The 24,407-nt window shown below is 36.2% G+C and overlaps 2 protein-coding genes across 2 annotated transcripts; both read right to left on the bottom strand.

The window, feature by feature from the left end:
• Positions 1-1,168: 1,168 nt before the first annotated feature.
• LOC141393692 (protein anon-37Cs) lies at positions 1,169-3,661 on the bottom strand. The gene is made up of 2 exons (XM_073967047.1): positions 3,467-3,661; positions 1,169-2,816 (listed from the first exon to the last, which is right to left on the bottom strand). Exons 1-2 carry the CDS (start codon positions 3,472-3,474, stop codon positions 1,340-1,342), a joined length of 1,485 nt encoding a protein of 494 aa, XP_073823148.1. The 5' UTR covers positions 3,475-3,661; the 3' UTR covers positions 1,169-1,339.
• A 7,393-nt stretch (positions 3,662-11,054) lies between these two features.
• On the bottom strand, positions 11,055-21,735 carry LOC141393691 (3,4-dihydroxyphenylacetaldehyde synthase 2-like). Its single transcript, XM_073967046.1, has 3 exons — positions 21,519-21,735; positions 21,203-21,437; positions 11,055-12,403 (listed from the first exon to the last, which is right to left on the bottom strand). Exons 1-3 carry the CDS (start codon positions 21,596-21,598, stop codon positions 11,189-11,191), a joined length of 1,530 nt encoding a protein of 509 aa, XP_073823147.1. The 5' UTR covers positions 21,599-21,735; the 3' UTR covers positions 11,055-11,188.
• Positions 21,736-24,407: the final 2,672 nt, after the last annotated feature.

Here is a 24,407-nt window from a genome sequence, read left to right as displayed (position 1 = left end):
AGGAGAGCTGTCGTTTAATTCAATCGAGGTCGGTTATTTTTTATGTTCTTTGGAAAAAATATAAAATGCAAGAATTATTTAGCAAAAATGATGGCAAAGATGTGAAAAATAATAATTGCAATTGTGTCATTCGTAATTAATAGTGTTCGTGTCGTGTGTTAAAAATGAGGGAGAATTCTTTTCTCTTACTTTCCTTGCCGATTAATAGTTAAAGCGGTTTAAAAGACATCATTCGGTCGGTTGTTTCTTAAAATTATGAATCGAAAAAGTGAATGTTGCAAATAATTCTTATTATGGCCTGTTCTGTTAAATATCAAAGAAAATTCAAATGAATGTCCTGGACGATCCTATTCCATTTTCTAATGTCTAGAATTCCTATGCAGATTATTCTTATTGGACATCATCACGGAAATCAGTGCAACCAATTCAATTGGCTGGTAAGTAAGGTAAGCTCATTCATAGCCTAAAGAGTTACTATCTATGATAAAGATATGTATATATGATCAATATTATACACATTGCAGACCAATGTTTATTTCCATCATTTTATGCAACCACATGCAATGAAAGTATGTGCAAGTATTTTTAGTGATATAAGAAAAGAATATTCATTTTTATATAAATATGTTCTAATCGTCTCACGAAGAGGCAATTCTGTGCCGTATATACATATAGTCTACGTAATACTTCTGAGAATAGGCATCCGCCCTCTTCATCATAATACAAGATGCCAAATGGTGCTATCGCTAAATGAATTGATCCAACATCAAAAATTTTGATTAAATATGTACCTGGTTCTCCACGTCTAAGAATGGCATTGGCTGCACAAGTATTGGTATCAGCCACTATATCCATATAATATGCTGTTTATATTAGAGCTTTTTGAGGGGTTAACATTCTTTATGAGGATTTGTTTGACGTATATGTAATGGAATTGGCATTTAAAACCCAGTGGTTTTGTTCTATACTCATGTAGGAAAGTATGTAGGTATATCTTCCTCATCTTTTTTTGAAACGATGAACCTCTATCTCGATGGGATTGTAGCATATGACTGTGACAAGCGTGGATTTTTAGAATATAAAGTTCCGATGATCACAGTGGATATGGTAAGCAGTGGTTGCTCCCCATAGCAAGTGTAAGCCCATCACTAATCATTAATAGAGTACCTTTTTCCAATATCATAGCCATTTTTATTTAAAAACTATTTATTAATTACCAATAATTTTAAAATAATTACTTTCACAATAATTTAAATATTAAAACAAACTAATTTTTAATAAATAATTTATGTGCTTTTGTCGAATGTTAAAACCTTAACTAAAAAGAAAATTCGCCTTACTATTTCTTATAGTAATCAATAATACGTTGAGCCTCTCGTATACCACTCATGCGAGCCCCGTCGACGGTACCAAAACCATTGAGTATGGTGGCATCGCCGGCAAACAATAGACTAGGTGTCACACCCAAAGGTTTTGCCAAGGTTTGTATGTCCTGGGCACTGCTATTGGTGGAGAAAAATGGTCGCCCTCCCAAATAACAAGCACTGCTACTCCAATTCGACCTCAAAACCTCAGCCGGATAAGGAATCTTTGGATTTTTTAAACACAGCCTTAACAACTTTGTAATTTCATCAATTACCTCAGCATCGGGTAATTTTTCGATTTCATCATAATAGGCCCCACCAATGGTAATCTCTAGAACATGATTACTGCTGGCTGCCTTTGAGATCTCCACCACCTGTTTTGTCCAATGACGATCCTGTAAACGTTCCTCCGCCGACCACAGAGGTCTTAGATTTGTTGCAAACCACGAAGGTAATGGTTTTTTGTATTCGAAGTAGATTTTAACTGGACTACCAAAACCTAAATTTTGTATTGCATTTAGTTTCTCAGCTGGGAGAGGTGGTTTAAACATTAGACCAGCAAATGTCTTGAGCACCCCCAAAGGTACCGTGCAGATTATGTGATCAGCATTTATCACAGAACCATCAAGGCAATTGACAGATTTCTTCGTATCTCTATTCATGGCACCATTTAACCACTTGATCTCACCCACAGGTCGGCCAATTAGTAGATTTTCATTATCAATGTTTATCACCACATCCTCCAGAATACTGTTCATGCCAGTGGGTATGTAAATGGGATAGGCAAATTGATTTTTAAATTTTATCAATTGTTCAATATTTAGATATTCCAAATTACAACCCAATTTACCACCAAAATCCTTCATCAGTGCATTGAAAATATCGGCCACCAGCAGACGTTCCTTTTCCTTAAACATGGCATTGATGATTTTGGAACTTTCCGCCTGAAAATAGCTATAGACATTGTTCAGCTCATCCAAATTGCCTTTGGCATAGCGATTTTTCAGCTCCACCCCAGCACATAGCTTCTTAAAGAACACATCCACAACTTCGGGTAAGTGTTTGTTGATTTTTGTCCCTTTTATATTGACATAGACAGTTTCTTCTTTTTGTTGTATTTTCTTTGGTAGTACAGAGCTTTGCTGCAACAACTCATAGACGGTGTTGTGGGATGCATCAATTGTTATCCATTTGGCACCCAGCTCACAGAAAGCATCACCAAAATGTTTAGAATTTATACGACCACCATACCGATCTGTGGCCTCTAGTACTATGGTACGTTTAAAGCCATTCTTGATGAGATGATTTGCTGCCGAGAGTCCAGCCAATCCAGCTCCAATTATCACAGTTTGTACATCGTTAATGGATTTGAGCGTTACATCATTGATGTGATGGGGTATTTCGTTTTTTAGGGTTGTGGCATTGAAGATTTTTCGTCGAGCATTTTTGAAGCTGAAATTAAAAGGAAAGGAAGGAGAAATTACTGTTATTAGTGTTATTAGTATGTAGACAATACTGCTTTGTTGTCCCCGCAAATATCCACAAAGGGATAAGAGAGAATTCTTTCATGTCAATTAGGACCTCTCGCTTCATATTAAGTTAGTGCTTGAAGCCTGGACACAGGTAATACATCGTTGTAATCAGATTAAAATGTACTATTAATGGCTGTAAAATCAATCTGCCAAGTGTTGCTAAAGGAAATGTAAGACGCAATACCCCAAATGTATTTTAAGTTCCACTTTTCATTCAGGTGCCATGTTGTCATTAATGCGTAGATATTTTATTCGATTGCTCCTGGGATGCATATATTCCCAAGATACTACACAATACATTTAGGCGTACAATCCAACGCAATGCAATGTTCCAAAATAAGCTGCGTTTACATATGTTTCAAGAAAACATGATTATTCCTTAATTCAACAAAATAAAATGTTCCAAAATAAACTTCCTTTCCCCTTAACTCAACGTCTTACCAATTTTCGTCGAAATCTTTTAACATCCGTTTCCTCTTCTTAATCTCAACAACAACGAAAAACAAAAACAACCAAACAAATTTAGTGGTTTTTCGTTTTTTCACGGCAGACAAAAATTCGACAACTTACCATTGCATGGCAGGTAGGCTTTCGATTCCGGCTTAATTCTAATAAGAAACAACACGATTATCCAATAACCAATAATTTAGAGCGATTTTTAGTCCCAAAAATTTGCTTACAAACAAAGAATTTTTGTGAAAGAATTTTGTGTTATTTGCAATAATTTTTTTTTCCTTTAACTAAATTATCGATAACAAAATAAACAGCTGTTTTCTGTTATACCAGTATAACAGCACGAACAGTTTAACAAGTCGTGGAGAGAGAGGGGAGAGAGTTTTGCTAGATAGAGATAGATGTCGCTGTATAAACAAGGGAAAATGTATTGAATGCACACACCCAGACTTTCTTTCATTGTTACACCGTGTACCAACAGATGGCACAAGTGTATGTTTCAATGTTTGATAGAATAAAACAAATTATTGCTCTGTTCCAGAAATTGCAAGAAGCTACTACTTTTTACTACGATAACATTTCTTCCTTTATGTTATCGAAATAAATAGTAAAAATTAGTAGATTCTTGCAGTACTGGAATAGACCACATTTTAGTAGAACAATTAAAAAATACATACAGTGAGTCACAGTCAAAAGAATCCGCGTGAGTTTCTTTCATTAACAAGTAAAAAAGTATCAGACGGTTTTGTCGACAGAGATATGTATATCCTCAGCCTATGTGAATTGAAACTTTCATCTACGGACAGATTGACACAATTGTTGAACTTTTATGGGGGAGGTACCATAAGAAGAAGATCGATATCGGTCATTAGAGAAGTTAAACTAAATTTGGACAAAATATTAGGAGATCCAACGTTTGGAACAATTTGGTTGCCCCGTTTAAGGGATATCGTGCATAGCATTTTAGTTACATTTTTTAAATATAGGAAGGAAGTACAGGAAGTTGTTGTCAATCTTCGAATGGAAACTAAGTTTGGACACCTTTTGGGCTGTTTTCTTAAGAAGTATGGACTTGCCCCTGAAAATCATTTACCGTCATAATTGAGGCAGCGAGTGCAAGTTGCTTCAACAGAAATCAAAGTCATTCGAGAGCAGGTCTTAAAGTGAACTTATCCGAAATTTTGTGTGGGAGGTACCGGATGGGGTGAACAATTATAGTCCAAATTCAAAACCTGATATACATATGGTAGATATATTAGGATGTGTAAAGTATGGACCAAATCGGTCACTCCCTTCAAGATTTATCGTGCGCATAATTTTTCCGAAAATTTTTGAACTTTTGTGGGGGAGGTACTTCCTGAAGGAGTGGACCGATATGGCTTATCTTCGAACTTATACTAAGTTTGGACAAAATATTACGAAGGCCAAATTCTGGACCGAATCGGCAGATCCGGCTCAGTTATCTTCTGCTCCAACCACTGCACACGGTGTCATAGGGGTTTTTTTTCATCTTTCGTCGTATGGGGGCGGTAAATACAAGTTGTTACAACAACAATCAAAGTGATTCGAGAGCAGGTCCTAAACTGAACTTTTCCGAACTTTTGTGTGGGAGGTAACCGAAGGAGTGGACCGATTGAGTCCACATTGGAACCTCAGTAATTTCACGATGTACAAAGTATGCACCAAATCAGCTAGTTCCTTCAAGAGTTATCGTGTGCACAAATTTTCCGAACATTTTTGAACTTTTGTGGGGGAGGTACCGGAAGAAGTGAACCGATATAACCCATCTTCGAACTTAAACTAAGTTTGTATAGTGCACTCCAGCTAGCCAGACAGACAGACGGACGGACATTGCTCAATCGACTCCAAATTGTCTGAAACACAGTTCGTCCAAATGTACTTGGGGTCTAAAACCATTATTTCGATGAGGCACATTTTGTCCGTATATACACTATATACCCTCGTTAGCATAAATGCTGAGGGTATAAAAATGCGATTGCTAAAGATGGAGTAAACACCGTTGTTCGGCCGTTCATTTTTGTCAGGCATCAGGCAACCACAAAATATTTTGTGTTTGCTGGACAGTTTGACATTTATCGATATTTCCGAAAAATCGACAGTCAGAACTGATCGTGTGTACCCCGCTTAAGAGTTAATTAATGAAAGTGATTTTATTCGTTTTTTATATTTTTACATTAAGCGGGGTACACACGATCAGTTTTGACTGTCGAATTTTCGGAAATATCGATAAATGTCAAACTGTCCAGAAACCTCAAAATAATATGTAGTGTCTTAAGTTAAAAATTATAAAATAAAATTAGCAATATTCAGGTAAATTCAGATAAAAAATAAAAATTGTTAAACAGCATCGATTTCTTCCTCACAGTTAAAAGTATTCACACCAAAAACTTTATTAATCAAAAACGATTTCTTTGGTGTTTAGTACTTGGTATGATATCCTTTCTTATCCTTTACTGCTTTGAGCCTTTGTGGCGTAGATTTAACTAAATTTTCGTTGGACGAAATCGAAATTTTCTATTAATTTTCTCGTTTAGAGTTAAGCTTGATGATCGGAAATTATTTGCAAGTGAAAAAGGAAAGCCAAGGACTCGAACCCACATAGTCACCAAATTACGTTACCTGGTTTCACTGGTGGTAAAGCAGATCTTCGGACGTATCGACTATGTAGTGGCTTCTCTGTCCCAGAACTTTTCGTTTTTCAAATGCAAATGTGTTTTATACATTTACGCGGATATTTGGCCGCTGAAATGTATTTTTATTCACGACAAACGCTTTTTTTCCCTGCCTTTGAAGTTATGAGTTTTGGCTTTGAACGCTAACACGCCGTGACAACATTTTTTTGATATATTTTCAAGGACCTGGGTTCAAATCCCAGCCGGGCTCAGACTGTTTTTTATTTTTGAATTTTTGCCTTTTTAGGGCGAAGACCATTTTTAATGATTTTTTATTAATTTTCTCGTTTAGAGTTAAGCTTGATGATCGGAAATTATTTGCAAGTGAAAAAGGAAAGCCAAGGACTCGAACCCACATAGTCACCAAACTACTTTACCTGGTTTCACTGGTGGTGAAGCAGATCTTCGGACGTATCGACTATGTAGTGGCTTTTCTGTCCAAGAACTTTTCGTACAGTTCCTTCCTTCTTCGTACAATTCCTTCCAGATATAGATCGGGTTCGAATATGGAATATATCGGCCCACTCCTTCGGGTACCTCCCACACAAAATTCGGAAGAAGTAAAGTTTAAGAACTCCTCTCGGATCGATTTGAAATTGTTTCAACAGGTTGTCCTTGCAGCTGCCTTTTTGACAGTATTTTTTTTTTTTCGGGCGCAAGTCCATACTTCTGCACATAATGGCCTAAACACTCCAAGAAACCCTGACCGCATGAAATAAAATGGGAAAATCTGTAAAATAACTACCCCAGGAGTTTCTGATTGGCCCAAACTTTGCACATTTTATTATTTCACCCAGTCATGTTTAAGGTTGGAATATGGACTATATCGGCCCCCTGCTTCGGGTACATCCAAAACAAAATTCGGAAGAAGTAAAGTTTAAGAGCCCCTCTGGAATAACGTTATACTTTTTCAGTAGGTTGTCTTACAACTGTTAACTTTTTTCCGGAGTAAGTCCATATGGCCATAATGGCCAAAAAGCTCAAAAACCCTGCCGGAACATACTAAAACTGCCAGTGTGCCGGATAACTCTCAAACATTTCAAAAATGTCTTCCAAATTTGGTTTAAACTCGCGGTTTAAACTTGTGTTTTCTTCCTTTTTTGGTCAGACGCTGAGGGTATATCTCCGTGATCACAGCTGACTGATACTTTCTTACTTGTTTTGATGAAATATTGTTCAAATCAGTCTTTTTCTCTCAACAATCTAAGTCTCTAGTTCGGATCTGATCGTAGCTATTTTCTCAGTCCTTCAACTAACGAGACTATAATACGATTAAAAATGTTGCTCATCCAAATAATGGTTTTAGACCCCAAGTATGTTCGGATAAAATCCGTTACCGGCAATTTTGATTCGATTTAATTCTGTCCGTTAATCTGTCTGTCTTGGATGTCACCGTGGTGCAATGGTATGCACACCCGCCTTGCACTCATAGGGTCGTGGGTTCGATTCCTCGGCCAGGCAATATCAAAACACTTTTCAACGGTGGCAAAATACCCCTCAGTAATGTTGGCGACATTTCCTGAGTATTTCAGCCATGTAAAACTTCTCTAGAAGTGGTGTCGTAGGACTCGCCGTTCGGACTCGGCGATAAACTGTAGGTCCCATATCATTGAGCTAATATGAATTGGGGTGCACTCATTGATATGAGAGAAGTCCCCTTGTCCCTTATGGGATGTTTGTGGAACAATTATATTATTATCTGTCTGTGTGGTAGGAGCGCATGATAACTCTCAAACGTATCAATTATCGTATAGTATCTATTTTGGTGAAACATTAGGCTTCGAAATATTTTATCCACACTTAGTTTAAGTTCGAAGATTGGGTACTTCTTCGGGTACCTCCTTCACAAAAGTTTAACATTTTTCGCTAAAATTGAGCGCACCACATTTCTTTCGACTAACCGAACTTTGCACAAAGATCAGGCTGCAATATAAACTATACCGATCTACTTCTTCGGGTACCTCCAACACATCATTTCGATTTTTTTTTTTTGCAAAAGTGCAGTCTATGGAAACGTCTCGGATATTTTTGAACTTTTTTGTCCTCGAAACTTACTCTTACGTTACACGTTGAAACCTTTATACGAAGGATTGAGGATCATTTTGAAATTTTCATCGAAGGTAGTCCTCGTGATTCTGATAATAGTGATACAATTTTTTTTCGTGGGGACGTTTATGCTGGCTTACATAATGACCCAAAAGCTCCAAAAGATCAGATGGTGAGTCACTAAAAAGACCGATGGACACGGTAACTATCGGAAGGAGTGACAGTCATTGGCCAAGCTTTGAACATGTAATATTTGTCTTAAACTTAACTCAAGTTCGAAAATGACTATATCGGACAAATGCATCGGGTACCATCCTAATAAAAGTTCAAAACTTTTGGTATAAGTGTGGTATGAAGTCATTGATCTTTTATATGAAGATTAGTGATCTTTAGACAGCGGAATCCTATGCAAATGCACATATGGTTAGAGTGATCGTAGAGAAAATCTGATTAGACAGAAACTCGTTTTATTACAAATTAAAACGAATTAGGCCCAGAAATTTTTGCATATTTTGCATATCGTGCATATTTTGACATATTTTTACATATCTGCACAAAATGAGCATATGCAAAACCATATGCAAAAATATTTTTAAGGATTTGTGGTCTACATATCCCACCGAAATGGCTGAAATTTGGTAATAAGCCTTCGGTAGGGGTATGCAACTTTACAACTGATATCTGTCCGCATAGGTCCACGTCTTCATATAGCCCCATAGAACGGTACCTACCGTTTTCCGATATTTTTTGAACGTTGTGGCCTAAATGTCCCACTGAAATGGCTGAAAATGGGTATTTAGTCTTCGTTGGTGGTATAAAACATTCCATCTGAAATTTGTCGGCATAGGTCTACGTCTTCATATAGCCTCCATAGAATGGTAACTCCAGATTTTCGGTATTTTTTAGGTTGTGGCCTCAATATCCCTCCGAAATGGCTGAAATTTGGTATTAAGTCTTCGTTGTGGGTATAGAACTTTACACCTGAAATTTGTCGGTATAGGTCCACGTCTTCATATAGCCCCCATAGAACGGTACCTCCGGATTTCTGGTATTTTGAAGGTGATGGCCTCAATATCCCACCGAAATTACTGAAATTTGGCATTTTGTCTTCGTTGTGGGTATAAAACTTTCCACCTGAAATTTGTCGGTATACATAGGTCCACGTCTTCATATAGCCCCCATAGAACGGTACTTCCGGATTTCTGGTTTTTTTGAAGGTTGTGTCCTCAATATCCCTCCGAAATGGCTGAAATTGGTTATTAAGTCTTCCTTGGGGGTAAAAAACTTTCCACCTAAAATTTGTCGGTTTAGGTTAAGGTCTTCATATAGCTCCCATAGAACGATACCTCCCGATTTTCGGTATTTTGAAGGTTGTGGCTGTGGCTATACTAAGTCTTCCTATTTTATTGACTTGTCTGAACAGCATTTTAAACAGGATAATTTTACACACAAACATTTTTGTACCTATTATTGAAATATTTGTTGTATAAGAAAATAAATTTTTTCATATGCAAAATTTATGTATTTTGCATAATTTTTCATATGTCATATGTTTCGATTGCAATGTAATCAGAAGCCAAAAATATGCCCCGTCCCAAAATTTGACATGAATCGGAACAAAAATAGGGGTTGCATAAAATTCCGCTGTCTAGTGATCTTCTATATGAAAATCAGTCATCATTTATCTGAAGACCAGTCATCTTCTATCTGAAGATCAGTCATCTTCTATGTGAAGATCAGTCATCTTCTATAAGAAGATCAGTGGTCTTCTATCTGAAGATCAGTCATATTCTATCTGAAGATCAATCATCTTCTATATGAAGATCAGTAATTTTCTAATTGAAAATCAGTCATCTTCTATATGAAGATCAGTCGTCTTCTATCTGAAAATCAGTCATCTTCTATGTGAAGACCAGTCATCTTCTATATGAAGATCAGTCATTTTCTATATGAAGATCAGTCGTCTTCCATATGAAGATCATTGATCGTCTATATCAAGTTCAGTGATCTTCTATATGAATATCACTGATTTTCTATTTGAAGATCAGTGATCTTCTATATGAATATCAGTCATCTTCTATATGAATATCAGTCATCTTCTATATGAAGACCAGTGATCTTCTATATGAAGATCAGTTATCTTCTATGTGAAGATCAGTGATCTTCTATATAAAGATCAGTTATCTATATAAAGATCAGTTATCTTCTATGTGAAGATCAGTGATCTTCTATATGAAATCAGTCATCTTGTACATGAAGATCAGTCACCTTCTATCTGAAGATCAGCAATCTTTATCTGAAGATCAGTGATATTCTATATCGAGATCAGTGATCTTCTATATCAAGAGTCATCTTCCATATGAAGATCAGTCATTTTCTCTATGAAGATCAGACATCTTCTATGTGAAGATCAGTCATCTTCTATCTGAAGATAAGTCATCTTCTATCTGAAGATCAGTAATCTTCTATATAAAGATCAGTCATCTTCTATCTGAAGATCAGTCATCTTCTATATGAATATCAGACATCTTCTATATGAAGATCAGTCATCTTTGTTTGAAGATCCGTGATCTTCTATATCAAAATCTATGATCTTCTATATGAAGATATGCAATTTTCTATATGAATGAATATCAGTGATTCATATGAAGTATAGCGATCTTCTATATGAAGATCTGTGTCCTTCTATAAGAAAATCAGTGAGTCACTGGCAGTGACATTCTATATGAAGATCTATAAGATTTATTGAAGATCTATAAGATTTATTGAATATCAATGACCTTCTATATGAAGATCGATGTTTTTTATTTTGTATATTAATGATCTTCTTTATGAATGTCAGCAATCTTCTATACGGAGAATAGATCTTCTATTGGAAGATAAGGGATATTCTAAGTGATAATCAATGATCTTTTATTTGAATATCTGTTGAATATCTTCTATATTAAGGTTCTTCTTTAAAACAGTTTTATATATCATATAATGGTTTTATTTAATATACATATATATATTTTACAGATAAATATTTTAAACTTACAAAAATAAATTACAAAAAATACATCATTCAATTTTCTCTTTAAAAAATAAAAAATACAACATTTTACTTCGACTTCTCCGAAGAATTCGTGATATTCACATCCGTTGAAAATTGTTGACTTATAGAATTAATATCGGAGGCCTTGACAGCTGTTACAAGCTCCTTGCCCAAAACAACATCCAATTGTGATTGAATTTCCTGCCAGGCAAAATCAATATCTTCCTCCTTAGGGTCCATGCCACAAACAACAAAACGTAAGAATATCTGATCACGATGTTTAGCTTGAACCATATAGATCTTCTTACGCTCCGTTATAAGATTTAGTAGATCTGTTGAACGTTTATTATCGCCCTTGGGGCGGAAACACACTAAACCCAAACAACGTTTTGTGACCATTTCAAAGCGTGGATCAGCCAAGAGTTTCTCTTCAAAACGTTCAGCCAAAGTAATGTGTTTGCGTACATTTGCCCTCAAACCTTCGGCACCCACGGTGCGAAAGGTTATCCAAACTTTCAAAGCACGGAAACGTCTACCCAAGGGAATTTGCCAATGTCTGAAATCGGGAATTTGTGTTTGCCCCTCATATTTGTGCTTCAAATAGATGCGATCCACATTGAAACTGTCCACCACTTTGTTGGCATCCTTCAGCCACATGGCGGTACAATCGAAGTTAACCATTAGGAATTTGTGTAAATTGAAATTCAAAGAGTCCACCTTATCCAGGCCATTTCTCAGCTCGGAATATTCCTCCAAGGCCAAGGCGGAACCAGCATAGGCAGCATCAACATGTAACCAAACATTGTTGCTGTTGCATACCTCCGCCAAGGAGGTTATGTCGTCAAAGGCACAGGTACCGGTGGTGCCCATGGTGGCAATGCAGATGATGGGTATTAAACCCTTGGCTTTATCTTCTTCAATGGCTTTTTCGAGCATTTTACCGTTGAAGATAAGGTCGTCGCCTACAGGGAGGAGACGTAAGGGTACGGCAGCCAAAACTCCGGCCTTTTCAACACAGCTGTTACTTTGATCGCTGGAATAGGCAATTAGTTTGCCGCGAATATCACTTTCACTCATCTCTGGGTGCAATTCTTTCATGCGCTTCACAGCTTGTTCACGGGCAGCCATTACGGCCACCAATATGGCTTCGGAGGCGGAACCTTGTATAATACCACCACCAGGTCCCTCGGTGCTGTGTAGAAATTGTTCAGGGAGTTTCAGGAACTTGGCCAACCAGTCCATCACAACAACTTCTAGTTCCGTGCAAGCGGGACTGCAGATCTGTAGGAGAGAAAAGGAGAGGTCGAGTTATTAGAAGAGGAATTTTTATTTATCACTTAAATGATATTCTTAGAGCAGATCTCATATAGAAGATCATTGATCTTCATAGAGAAGATCACTGGTCTTCATATCGAGGATCTCATATCGAAGATCACTGATCTGCATATCGAAGATTCAGAGATCTTCATACAAAGGACCACTGATCTTCATACAGAGTAATGCGGATCTTCATATAGAACATCACTGATCTTCACATAAAAGATCACTGAATTCACATAGAACATCACTGATTTTCACATAGAAGATCACTGATCTTCATATAGAAGACCGCTCATTTTCATAGAGAAGAGATCTTAATAGATCTTCATAGAGAAGATCACCGATCTTCACATAAAAGATCACTGATTTCCACATAGAAAAACATTGATCTTCACCAAGAAGACCACTGATCTTCACATAGAAAAACACTGATCTTTATATAGAAGATCACTGGTCTTTATATAGAAGACCACTGATCCTCATATAGAAGGTTACTGATCATCATAGAAAATATCACTGATCTTCACATAGAAAGTCACTGATCCTCATATAGAAGATAGCTGATCTTCATATAGAAGATAGCTGATCTTCATATAGAAGATCACTGATCTTTATATAGAAGACCACTGATCCTCATATAGAAGATTACTGATCATCATAGAGAATATCACTGATCTTCACATAGAAAGTCACTGATCTTCATGTAGAAGATTGCTGATCTTCATATAGGATATAGCTGATCTTTATATAGAAGATTCCTGATCTTTATGTAGAAGATTGCTGATCGTTATATAGAAGATTACTGATCCTCACATAGAAGATCACTGATCTTTATATAGAAGACCACTGATCCTCATATAGAAGATTACTCATAGAAGATCACTGATCTTCATATAGAAGATTCCTGATCTTTATGTAGAAGATCGCTGATCTTCATATAGAAGATCACTGATCCTCACATAAAAGATCACAGATCTTCACATAGATGAAGACAAATCGTTATATAGAATATTGTTTCTTCCTAAGAATACATTTGCTTTTCTTCCTTCCTTCGCATGTCAAATTCATTCAAGGTCAACTTTTCACCCAAAATAATCTACCATCGATCGCCACTTATCGCCCCCTTGCGAAGATAAGAAATCAAAGTCTCCATAGAAATTAACTTTCTTTCAAATGCAAAATTCAAGAGATTGAGACATCAATAAATTAACATAAAATAACTTATCTCTAACAAGGTGTCGGAATATTAGTTGTTCGGCACCTAATCCGAACCCATTAATTTTGTATGAAACAGTTATTATCTAACAGGGGTGGGAATGTGTCTGCCGAACTTGGTTGGTGTTATCAAATCTGTTATGAATGAATAAATGCATAATAAACAAGAAGTGAAAAGCAACAACAACGAATCGAAATAAAGCATAAAAACCCATAAAAATACAACAAAAACAATAAAGTTACTGAAAAGTGTGAAAAAGGCGACATCAATCGAGATTTATTGATAAATAAGCTGATGGACCTTTTGAGCCGCTGTGTAGATGAAAACTTGTTTCGCCCATCCGAGTGAAAGTGTTGCGATAATGAAAGAGAAGTTAAGATGTTTGTTTTTTCTTTTAATTTACTGACCCAATGCCGGTTGATGGCGTGTAATGACTTAAAATTCAAGTTGAAGGTGTAAAAATAAAAGAGCAACAACGACAATAACTTAAAGTCATGGCCGCTATTTGGGAAGTTTATGGACAAATTAGTGCCGGAAAAAAGGTATTGATTTCCCTCTTTGGGATCAATGTCGCAGACAATAAAACGTAGAAAAATTTTGTTCACGAGGTTTGTGTTGAACCATAAAGTAATCTTCTTCTGCGATTTTCCATATGAAGATCAGTCCACATGAAGATCTAGGATCCTCTCCATTAAGACCAGCGATCTTTTATATAAAGATCAGCGATCTTCTATATGGAGATCAGTGATTTTCGTTATGAAGATCAGCAAGATCAGGGAATGCTGTCACTGGTCTCCTATATGAAGGTCAGGGATATCTTATATAAAGATCGTGGAGCTTCTATTCGAAGATCAGCGATCTTCTTTATGAAGATCCCTTATCTTCTTAATTAAAATCTGCCAACTTCTATCTGAAGATCAGCGAGCTTCTACTTGAAAGTTAGATAAAATCCCTCCGTATGAAGATAAGTGATGATGTGATGATCCGTGATCTTCGATATGAAAAGTCGTCATATTCTATATGAAGATCTGTGATCTTTCATATTAAGATTGGAGATATTCTATATGAAGATTCTTGATATCCTATTTGAAGATTATCAGTGAAGATTGGACGCATTCATGTAGGTATTTGTCCTTTAAATCTTTTCGAAACACAACTATTTTGAACTCAATTATATCTCTTATTGTAGCGCCATCTATTGTCACATAGCAAGGATACATTCATGTAGGTATTTGTCTTTGCTAATAGCCTCTATATCTATCCGTTCCCTCAGTAGGGTGAATTTACGTCCTGTGGCAAAATCAAGTTGTTTTATTGGAGATATTGAAAAAGTATTTCTTGATAAGATTCTGGTTTTAAAATCATTACCCGTATAATGAATAAAGAGAAATTCAGATAATATAATTAAAAAAAAAAAAAAAATAAAAATCGTTTCAAAATCTATTCCTTTTAAGTATAATAACATCTTTCAGTAAAAACCTAATTTGGAAAATTTATCACCATTTAGAAACAACTAAATAAAATCGGCATATATGTACTTTTAATGAATTTGAAGTCTATGGTGGATATTAGCGGCTCTTTGAATATAAGTTGGTTTGTACTCGTAGACGCGTCGTATGAACCACGAGCTATACCAGCCGACCGACATCGATATAGTAAAACGTATCAAACTACAACGATTGCGTTGGCTTGACCATGTCAGCAGGATGGATAAAGATGCCCCCGCCAAAAAGGCATTTGAATACGAGCCACTTGACGGTATACGCCCCAAGGGAAGGCCAAAACTCCGATGGAAGGACCAAGTTGGAGAAGATATCACAGAACATGGCATCCAAAATTGGAGAAGTAAAGTAAAAGATCGGTGCGTTTGGAAATCTATTCTTAGTTCGGCTTATGGAACAAGACGTTCTGTTTAATACAAAAGCCATCTAAGTAAGTAAGTTGTACTCGTAGGTGTTAGATATGACATACTTTAATTAAGTTTCATATGTGACAATCTCTTATTGTAGAGCCATCTATTAGCACAAAGCATCGACACATTTGGTTGGGTATTTGTCTATGCTAATGGTCTGTAGGTCAGTTTTCTTCACAGTAGTATAATTTTAAGTCCTTTGGCATAATCATGTTATTCAAAGGGAGAAGTTGAGAAAGTAATTCTTGAGAAAAATAAGGAATTTTTGAAATGAAGAAAGAAATTGAAAATACATTTATTGAGAAGAGTCAGCATTTTGAAATCATTTCCTTGCTAATAAATAAGTAATAGAAATTATTTTAAAAGGTAGTATCAATGTGAAGATTTCAAAAGCTATTCCATAAAAAAAGAATATTCTTCTTTTAAGAGTTAATTTGGAAAGGTTGACACTTTTCACTTCGGTGATGACTGCCAATTTATTAATCTAGATTGGTTCTTAGATACGAAAAGATTTAATTTTTTTAGCTACGTAGACTTGTTTCATCTATCCTAAGGCCCAGTTTCCTATAAGAAAACCTGATTGTTGTTCCTGTAGCAGCATAGAAACCAACGTAGAAGCATAGGTTCGGCGCTGAGTGGGCAGTCGCTGGCCGAAACATTATGGTTTCGGGTCAATCTGGTACTAAATAATCTGTTGCCGTGGAATTAAAGTTTTGTAATAATGATGGTAAGCTGCAATCACAACACATAGCCACAACATATTCCACTCAACTGGCCCAATTGCTTAATCAAAGCACTCCTCGTCCCGATAACATATCAGGACAATGGCAAAACGTTGCACACTCCATGCAAAAAGCTGCAAAATCAGTACTTGTATAACAGAGACCTCCTTCAATGAATCCATGGTATGACAAGGAGTGTCGTACTGCTACCGAAGAGAAAAATGGGACATATATGGCTACTTTACAATCAGTAGCAACGCGTAGCGCACGAGAAAAAGAGAGAGGAGAAACGTCTTTTCCACAGGAAAAAGAGAGAAAAGGAAAGACGGGAGTGTGAAAAAATCGAGATGTACAGGAGTCAGAATGAAGTCCGAATGTTCTACCAAAGAGTGAAACATCAAACTGATGGCTTTGACACTGGCACATCCTCTTGTAGAGACCAGCAAGATAATCTTGTAACTGATACAGACAGTGGGCTACGGATATATATATATGAAGAAAAGACAAAATTTTTTAGTTTTCCATAAAAAAAAATTAAAAATTTTTTTTTAAGCTACATGAATGATTTTTGGTACATAGATTGGGAAAAAAATCCCATTCTTAAATCTGTTCGAGATACTAATTTTGGTTGTTGCGCGCAAAAGTTATGGCGGTTTCAATTCTGATAAAAAGAAAAAAATCTTTAAAAGACTCTAATCATTATATTGAGAAACTCTCTTAATAAGGGGCTCCCTACATACTATATGTTTACTGAGGTCCCATAACTTTAGTGAAAAAGTTGTTTTTCGCGGAAATTAGGAAAGCATTCAAAACAATTGGTAGTTTACAACTTGTTCTAATCAAATTCAAGCTGTTTATGCATCTGAAAAATATATAAAAAATATGTACGTAATCTAAACATCGAGAAGATTCAAATGAAACGAAAACTATACAAATCCGTTTAGCGGTTTGCATATTATAGCAAAAAACAAAAAATATATTGAGGAAATTTATAAAATGTGTGTAACAGAAAATATTTATTAAAATTTATTTTGTGAGTTAGTTGAACAAAATGTAAGAAAAATAGGTCGGAGTTTTTCTTCTATTTTAGTTAAATTTCACGCAATAAATCACATTTTTTATTCTAATCACTTCTCGAAAACACGCTAACATCTAGCAGAAGATATAGATATCTTTCAAATAAATGTTGGGTTCCTTTAAATGGGGTATAATCTTCAAATAAAATTGTATCGGGTAATGTTCATTTTGAAATGCGTGTAAATCGCGAAATCCTCAAAATCACTTGATGCGCATGCGGTTTACCAATACAGCGAATTCTTCTCTTTTAATTTGTACACATTTGCCAGGATTTACTTTGGCCGCTAAGATGTAGCATCGTCTGCAGTTTAGTGTGCAACAAACTGTATAACGCTTATAATTTGCACAAAGTGCATACACTTTTTATGCGCATCCGATTTCACTATCAACCGTGAAAAAATACATCGATCTAAACATATTTCAATAAAATCCATCAAGAACCGTGGATGTAGCATCACACAGTATTTTTTGGATAAATCGGATACAGCTCCCACGCCACTAGATTTTCCAAACCGCTGTTTTCGCACAAACGCGAGTGATGATTCACTTTCTTCATTGAAATGGAAACGATCCACATAAAACGCGAATTAGTCAGCGATATTTTGAAAAACATTTTTCGCAAATTTTTCAATTTTTGCAGTAGCCATTTCCGCCGTTCTAGTAGATGGATTTTTATGATCTGTGATTCATATGATCCGGATCGTCGAAAAACTAAAATATCGCGGGGTACCAGCACACTCAAAACGATATTGTAAATACTGTACCCAAAAAATAGGTTTTTTAGAAAAAATATCACACTAAATTTTGGCCTTTGGCAGTAGATTACTCTGCTGCTGTGTGGTCTACATACTCAATATACATATCAGATTATGCGAAATCGCGAGTTCTTTAATCCTATAATTGGTTTTTCGAAATATCCAAATGCGCGTCCCAGTTACATAAAAAATACAAAAAACACCTGAAATCCGGCTTCAAAATGTCAGCATCCATAAAAGGTGGATGCAGTGGAAATTTTGGAAAGTGATACATTAGAAGTGTAATCTTCATTTTGTATTCTCCTACTTTTACTTTGGACAGATGTCCGTCATTTGAATGGTTTAATCAGAAATCGAATAGCAATGTAAAAAACCTGTTTAGCTTCAACGTGTTTTTACCTATGTTTTTTCCTTTACGCGGTCGTAACTACCACGTAAATTAATTTTTTTTTTGCTAAATTTTTGAGCTTTGTACAAAAACATCTAAAATAATCCAGCAATAGTCATAGTTACTGGTAAACTACAATAGTTCGCGTATTATAATAGTGCAAACCTTGGCTTCAAGGAAACTAAAAAATTTTGACTTTTCCTCATATATATATATATATATATATATATATATATATATATATATATATATATATATATATATATATATATTTCCAAACTGGAAAGAGCATTTTTCCAAACTGTTGGTATCCAATAGTAGCGAAGTCGACGAAGATACCACAGATCCAATCCCAGCTGAAGAAAAATAAGGCAGCAGGAGCTGATGGCCTAACAGCCGAGCTGTTTAAAACCGGAGGCATCGGCTAGTTAGCACCATCTGGCAGGAAGAACGTGTACCCGACGATTGGAACCTAAGCATCCTGTGTTCCGCCCACAAGAAAGGAGATAAGACTTTATGCAACAACTATAGGGGCACAAGTCTTCTCCCTATCGCCTATAAGACAGTGTCAGGGATATTGCGCGAACGACTAAAGCCCATGGTCAATAAAATAATTGGACCTTACCAATGCGGATTTAGACCTGCGTGGGAGGCTTCTATAGAATAGAAGACCTCCGTAGGAGGCTTCTATAGAATAGAAGACCTCCGTAGGAGGCTTCTATAGAATAGAAGACCTCCGTAGGAGGCTTCTATAGAATAGAAGACCTCCGTAGGAGGCTTCTATAGAATAGAAGACCTCCGTAGGAGTCTTCTATAGAATAGAAGACCTCCGTAGGAGGCTTCTACAGAATAGAAGACCTCCGTAGGAGGCTTCTACAGAATAGAAGACCTCCGTAGGAGGCTTCTATAGAATAGAAAACCTCCGTAGGAGGCCTCTATAGAATAGAAGACCTCCGTGGGAGGCTTCTATAGAATAGAAGACCTCCGTAGGAGGCTTCTATAGAATAGAAGACCTCCGTAGGAGGCTTCTATAGAATAGAAGACCTCTGTAGGAGGCTCCTACAGAATAGAAGACCTCCGTAGGAGGCTCCTACAGAATAGAAGACCTCTGTAGGAGGCTTCTATAGAATAGAAGACCTCTGTAGGAGGCTTCTATAGAATAGAAGACCTCCGTAGGAGGCTTCTATAGAATAGAAGACCTCCGTAGGAGGCTTCTATAGAATAGAAGACCTCCGTAGGAGGCTTCTGTAGAATAGAAGACCTCCGTGGGAGGCTTCTATAGAATAGAAGACCTCCGTGGGAGGCTTCTATAGAATAGAAGACCTCCGTAGGAGGCTTCTATAGAATAGAAGACCTCCGTAGGAGGCTTCTATAGAATAGAAGACCTCCGTAGGAGGCTTCTATAGAATAGAAGACCTCCGTAGGAGGCTTTATAGAATAGAAGACCTCCGTTGGAGGCTTTTATAGAATAGAAGACCTCCGTAGTAGGCTTCTATAGAATAGAAGACCTCCGTAGTAGGCTTCTATAGAATAGAAGACCTCCGTAGTAGGCTTCTATAGAATAGAAGACCTCCGTAGTAGGCTTCTATAGAATAGAAGACCTCCGTAGTAGGCTTCTATAGAATAGAAGACCTCCGTAGGAGGCTTCTATGGAATAGAAGACCTCCGTAGGAGGCTTCTATAGAATTGAAGACCTCCGTAGGAGTCTTCTATAGAATTGAAGACCTCCGTAGGAGTCTTCTATAGAATAGAAGACCTCCGAAGGAGGCTTCTATACAATAGAATTCTTCTTCGAAAGATCTACAGACCAATCTGCGTTAACGGTGAATATCAACGTCGCATGAACCACGAGCTATATCAGCTATACAACGACATCAGTATAGATAAACGTAACGAGATGCAGCGATTGCGTTGGCTAGGCCATATCATAAAAATGGCCGATGATGAACCCCCTAAAAAGCCGTATAAATTCGGGACGCAAGGCAGTGCACGCAGGATTGCCAGGCCAAAGAATAGATGGTGCAAATAAGTAGATGAAGAGATGACAAGGCGCGGTATTCCAGAAAGCGAAGCACTAAACAGAGAGAATTGGAGATCTTTTCTTAGTTTGGTCTATGGAACATATGTTGTGTAATGGGCCAGCTTAGTAAGTAATGATGGCTTTTTGATTTAAAGTTCTAAATTAATTTAAAAAATAAAACAATGCCATCTGTTGTCATATAGTCGTATTTATTTCATGTAATTGTCTATTGGTGAGGACCTCTGCTAATTGCTTGTGTTGTTATTTTCCTCTGAAGATGGCGTGGCATCAAGTAGTCATTGTAGGGATTTGAAACTCATATTCTTCGCTTTTCGGACGCATAATCATGACAATATAATATGCAAACTGTGGCTAAGTGAAATCATCTTTAATATTACCATTTTGTAAAAGTTTTTGTCAATTTCCAAGACGTTTTTAACAAATAAAATTTAATTAATGACATGGACACAGACTTTTCTTTGTGGTACTAATCTCTTTATCATACATTGTCCAATTATCAAAACCAGTCGCAATTATTTTGATAATTGCTTTAATATCTTCATTTTGCAAACACGATTAGATTTCTTTTTCTCTGCACTCAGACTGGCTTTGTTTAGGAAATGTCACATTCAAAATTCGCTAAAAAAATAAATAAAAATAATCTACCTACCCAACTGAAGCCAATGACACTGAAACCATTGCACAAAATATCACCCACAATGGAGGGAAACGAAGAGGCGGTGGGATAATAGGCATGCATATTTGGTGATTGCCAATGGGTCATTCCTGGTTTTATGACACGATCCATATCCTTTAAAACCGTTTGCCAATCTTCAGGGTTTTCTGGCATATCTTTGGGCAGCAATTCAAAGAGATAGCCAGGATTAACGGAAGGCAAGACATCACTTTTTCGAAACAAAATAAGATAAAATAAGCGAACATTTAATTTCTTTTTCACAACAAAGCATTTATTTTATGCACACTACCAATCTCTAATGGTTTCCATATAATCTGCAACATAATCTATGGCCGCTTTGCCAAATTCTCTAAAGGTTTTTGCATCCATTTTTTAACGATTTTTTATTTTCTTCCAACACTTTTTAAATCGTTTTTTTACACTTTTTTCTTTTATCTTCTTTCTTTGTAAGATCTTCACTGCTTAACGTTTGAGTTAACACTACCTTTACTGCGCTACCATACCTCAAACTTTATAATTTTCTTGGCTTTAAGATTGGCTATTGTTTGGCCGTATGTCGATTGAGGAATTGAGAGTAGCGTTGCTTTGCATTGATAACCGGTAAGCAGCGTGACCGTTGTGCCACTAAAGTATCAATTTTGATACTTTTTTCCGGCATTGATACTTTTGTGACACCTTTTTATATTGATACCAAATGTGCCACTTTTTGATATTTTGTGCCACTTTTTCATACCTTGTGCCACCTTTTTAAACTACATACATTGTAATGTACTCTTCCCGGCAAACATCGATGAATGCGATTGTCGAAATCTTATCCTAAATGATCAAGTCCACGGAAAGAACTGTGCCACAAACATATGAGTGGCTCAGTGGGCTTGATCATTTTGGATAAGATTTCGACAATCGCATTCATTGATCCTTGACCGGTTCTTAGTCAAATAACAATGCGTCGTTGGTGGTCTCTAATTGTGTGTTGTTGTGTGTGTGTGCGTTCGGCTATTGGAATTCTTCCATTAAACTCCTTTTAGAGCAGGGATAGGTGAACACACAAATGCAACTATGTATCTTTACACTTATACGACGATATTATCCCGATTTATTTAACATATACTATATGAAAATAACAATTTAAATTGTTTGGATTTGCTAAATCCAGCATAGTCTTACCCCCATTATTATAAGTCTTCTTTTGTTATAGTTTGGATTTACCGAACAAATTTATAGCGTTCCGGTTAAGTAAAAGTTAAAAGTGATGATTGAATTTTAAGGAGGAGCTTCTTGCCATTATCTTTCAATGTGAAAATTATATTTTTTATGCCTCCAAATTAGTTTATTTTGCATTTTTAAATCCATCAGATAGTAAAAGAACACATGTAATAATGGCCCATAATGTAGTATTACCAACATAAATGTGATCAAATTTTATTAAGAATTAAAATAATTAAAATTATTAGAATGGAAGTCAAATATATAGAAAAGAAGTTACAAATAAGTAATTAAAAACCTAGGGATACAAAATTTATATGGATAAGATATGAGTCTTGGAAAGGACAAATTTATAGCATAGAAATGATATTTAGAAAGCTGTGCCCACTGTAGCTTGAAACCAGATGGTCCCATCGTCATATGTTTTTGTGGGGAAATCGAGCGAGGGATTTTTATTAATTTTTTGACTCATTTATGACGAATTCGACATTTTCCGTTTCGCTTAAGGACAAGAAATTGATCCCACTAAATATCGGTTTATTTGTTTTCGAACTACGGTGGGCATCGCAAACAGCTTTAGTAAAAACAATGTTTCGTAGGCGGGCATTTGTCAGAAAAATAAGCAATATTTAGATTTCTTTAAAAAAATCATGAATAATGATTTTTTTGGTGCTTAATAAGTGCCTATAACCCCATAACAATAGTAAAAAAAACTGTGCCACTTTTTGTGCTACTTTTTCAAAAAACATGTGCCACTTTTTTCCGGAAATGATACTTTTTGTGATACTTTTTCAAAATTTCCAGCGGTCACACTGCCGGTAAGATTAATTTGTGAGAGTAGAGAAAAATAAGCAAAGAGCATGAGAGCAGTATCTTGGCCCTTTGCAAATAAACTAACTAACGACATGTGACACAATGGGTTGAGTTAATATAAAATGTGAAAATTTTATTAAAGGTAAAAAAAATGTTCAGTGAAGATTTTTGAATGTATCTTTAAGTTTTGGCTTTCAGAGCAAAATTTTATGAGGACAGTTCAATAAGTTTACCATTTAAAAAAAGTAAAGCAACAGTGCTAATGTGGAAAATAAATGTAAAAATCCATTTATTATGTGGTCAAGGGTTTAAGAAATAATTTATATAATTTTACTGTTGTGTAATTTTTGGCTGTCTACAGCTTTTTGCGTTACTTGGTATGCAAAAAATACATAAATAAATAATTAGAAAAAATAAAAGAAACTTATTTACGGAAAATCGACCTATGGTGTCAAAATGTTTTTTCCTGAAATTTGTAATTATTCTAGTAATATCTTTTTAATGGAAAATTTTGTTTTATAATTAATTTATCCTGACCATATAATTTTAATATACAATGAGGTATTCTTGCTCAAATAATGAGAAGCAGCGTCTGTTGAAGTGTAATGGTGTTGTTGAATGTAGCAATTAAAATAGTTTGAAATTGTAAAATGCCACGTGAGAATGGTGGACATATTGCACGATTTTTCTGTGATTATGAACGGTGACCAGATGTTTTATTTGATGGAATTCCATGTGATAACCGAGTGCCCTGCATGAGAGTAGGGTGTACACAGGCATTGTATATGGAAGAAGGAGACTGGACCTTAAAAGTGTGATCATAAAGGGCAAAGCAGTAACCCTAGCCTCGATTTAGGCAATCACAAAGACCTAACCTACTTTCAAATGCATGTATGTACGGAAATTTTGACTTAGCTGCCAAATTTTGTGTGGAAGGTCCACAGAAAAGCAAAAAGTTTATATCGCAGGACTGTTAATAATGTATAGGGATCCTGAATATTCCCTACACTTCTTCGGAAGCAGCGAAGAGGATCAGATCTCCTGAGGAGCAGAACACTCCACACACAGCAGAACTGCCACACATTCTAATGTGATGGGTAAAGCGTAACAAGAGGGCACGTGTACACGGACATGAGGAACGTGTACACGGCCCCGAAAT

Source organism: Musca autumnalis, unplaced genomic scaffold (genome assembly GCF_047663935.1).
Source record: "Musca autumnalis isolate F117 unplaced genomic scaffold, ASM4766393v1 scaffold_2, whole genome shotgun sequence".
NCBI lineage: Eukaryota > Metazoa > Arthropoda > Insecta > Diptera > Muscidae > Musca > Musca autumnalis.
The sequence above is the reverse complement of the archived record's forward strand: the minus strand, read 5'-3'. Positions and strand labels throughout refer to the sequence as shown.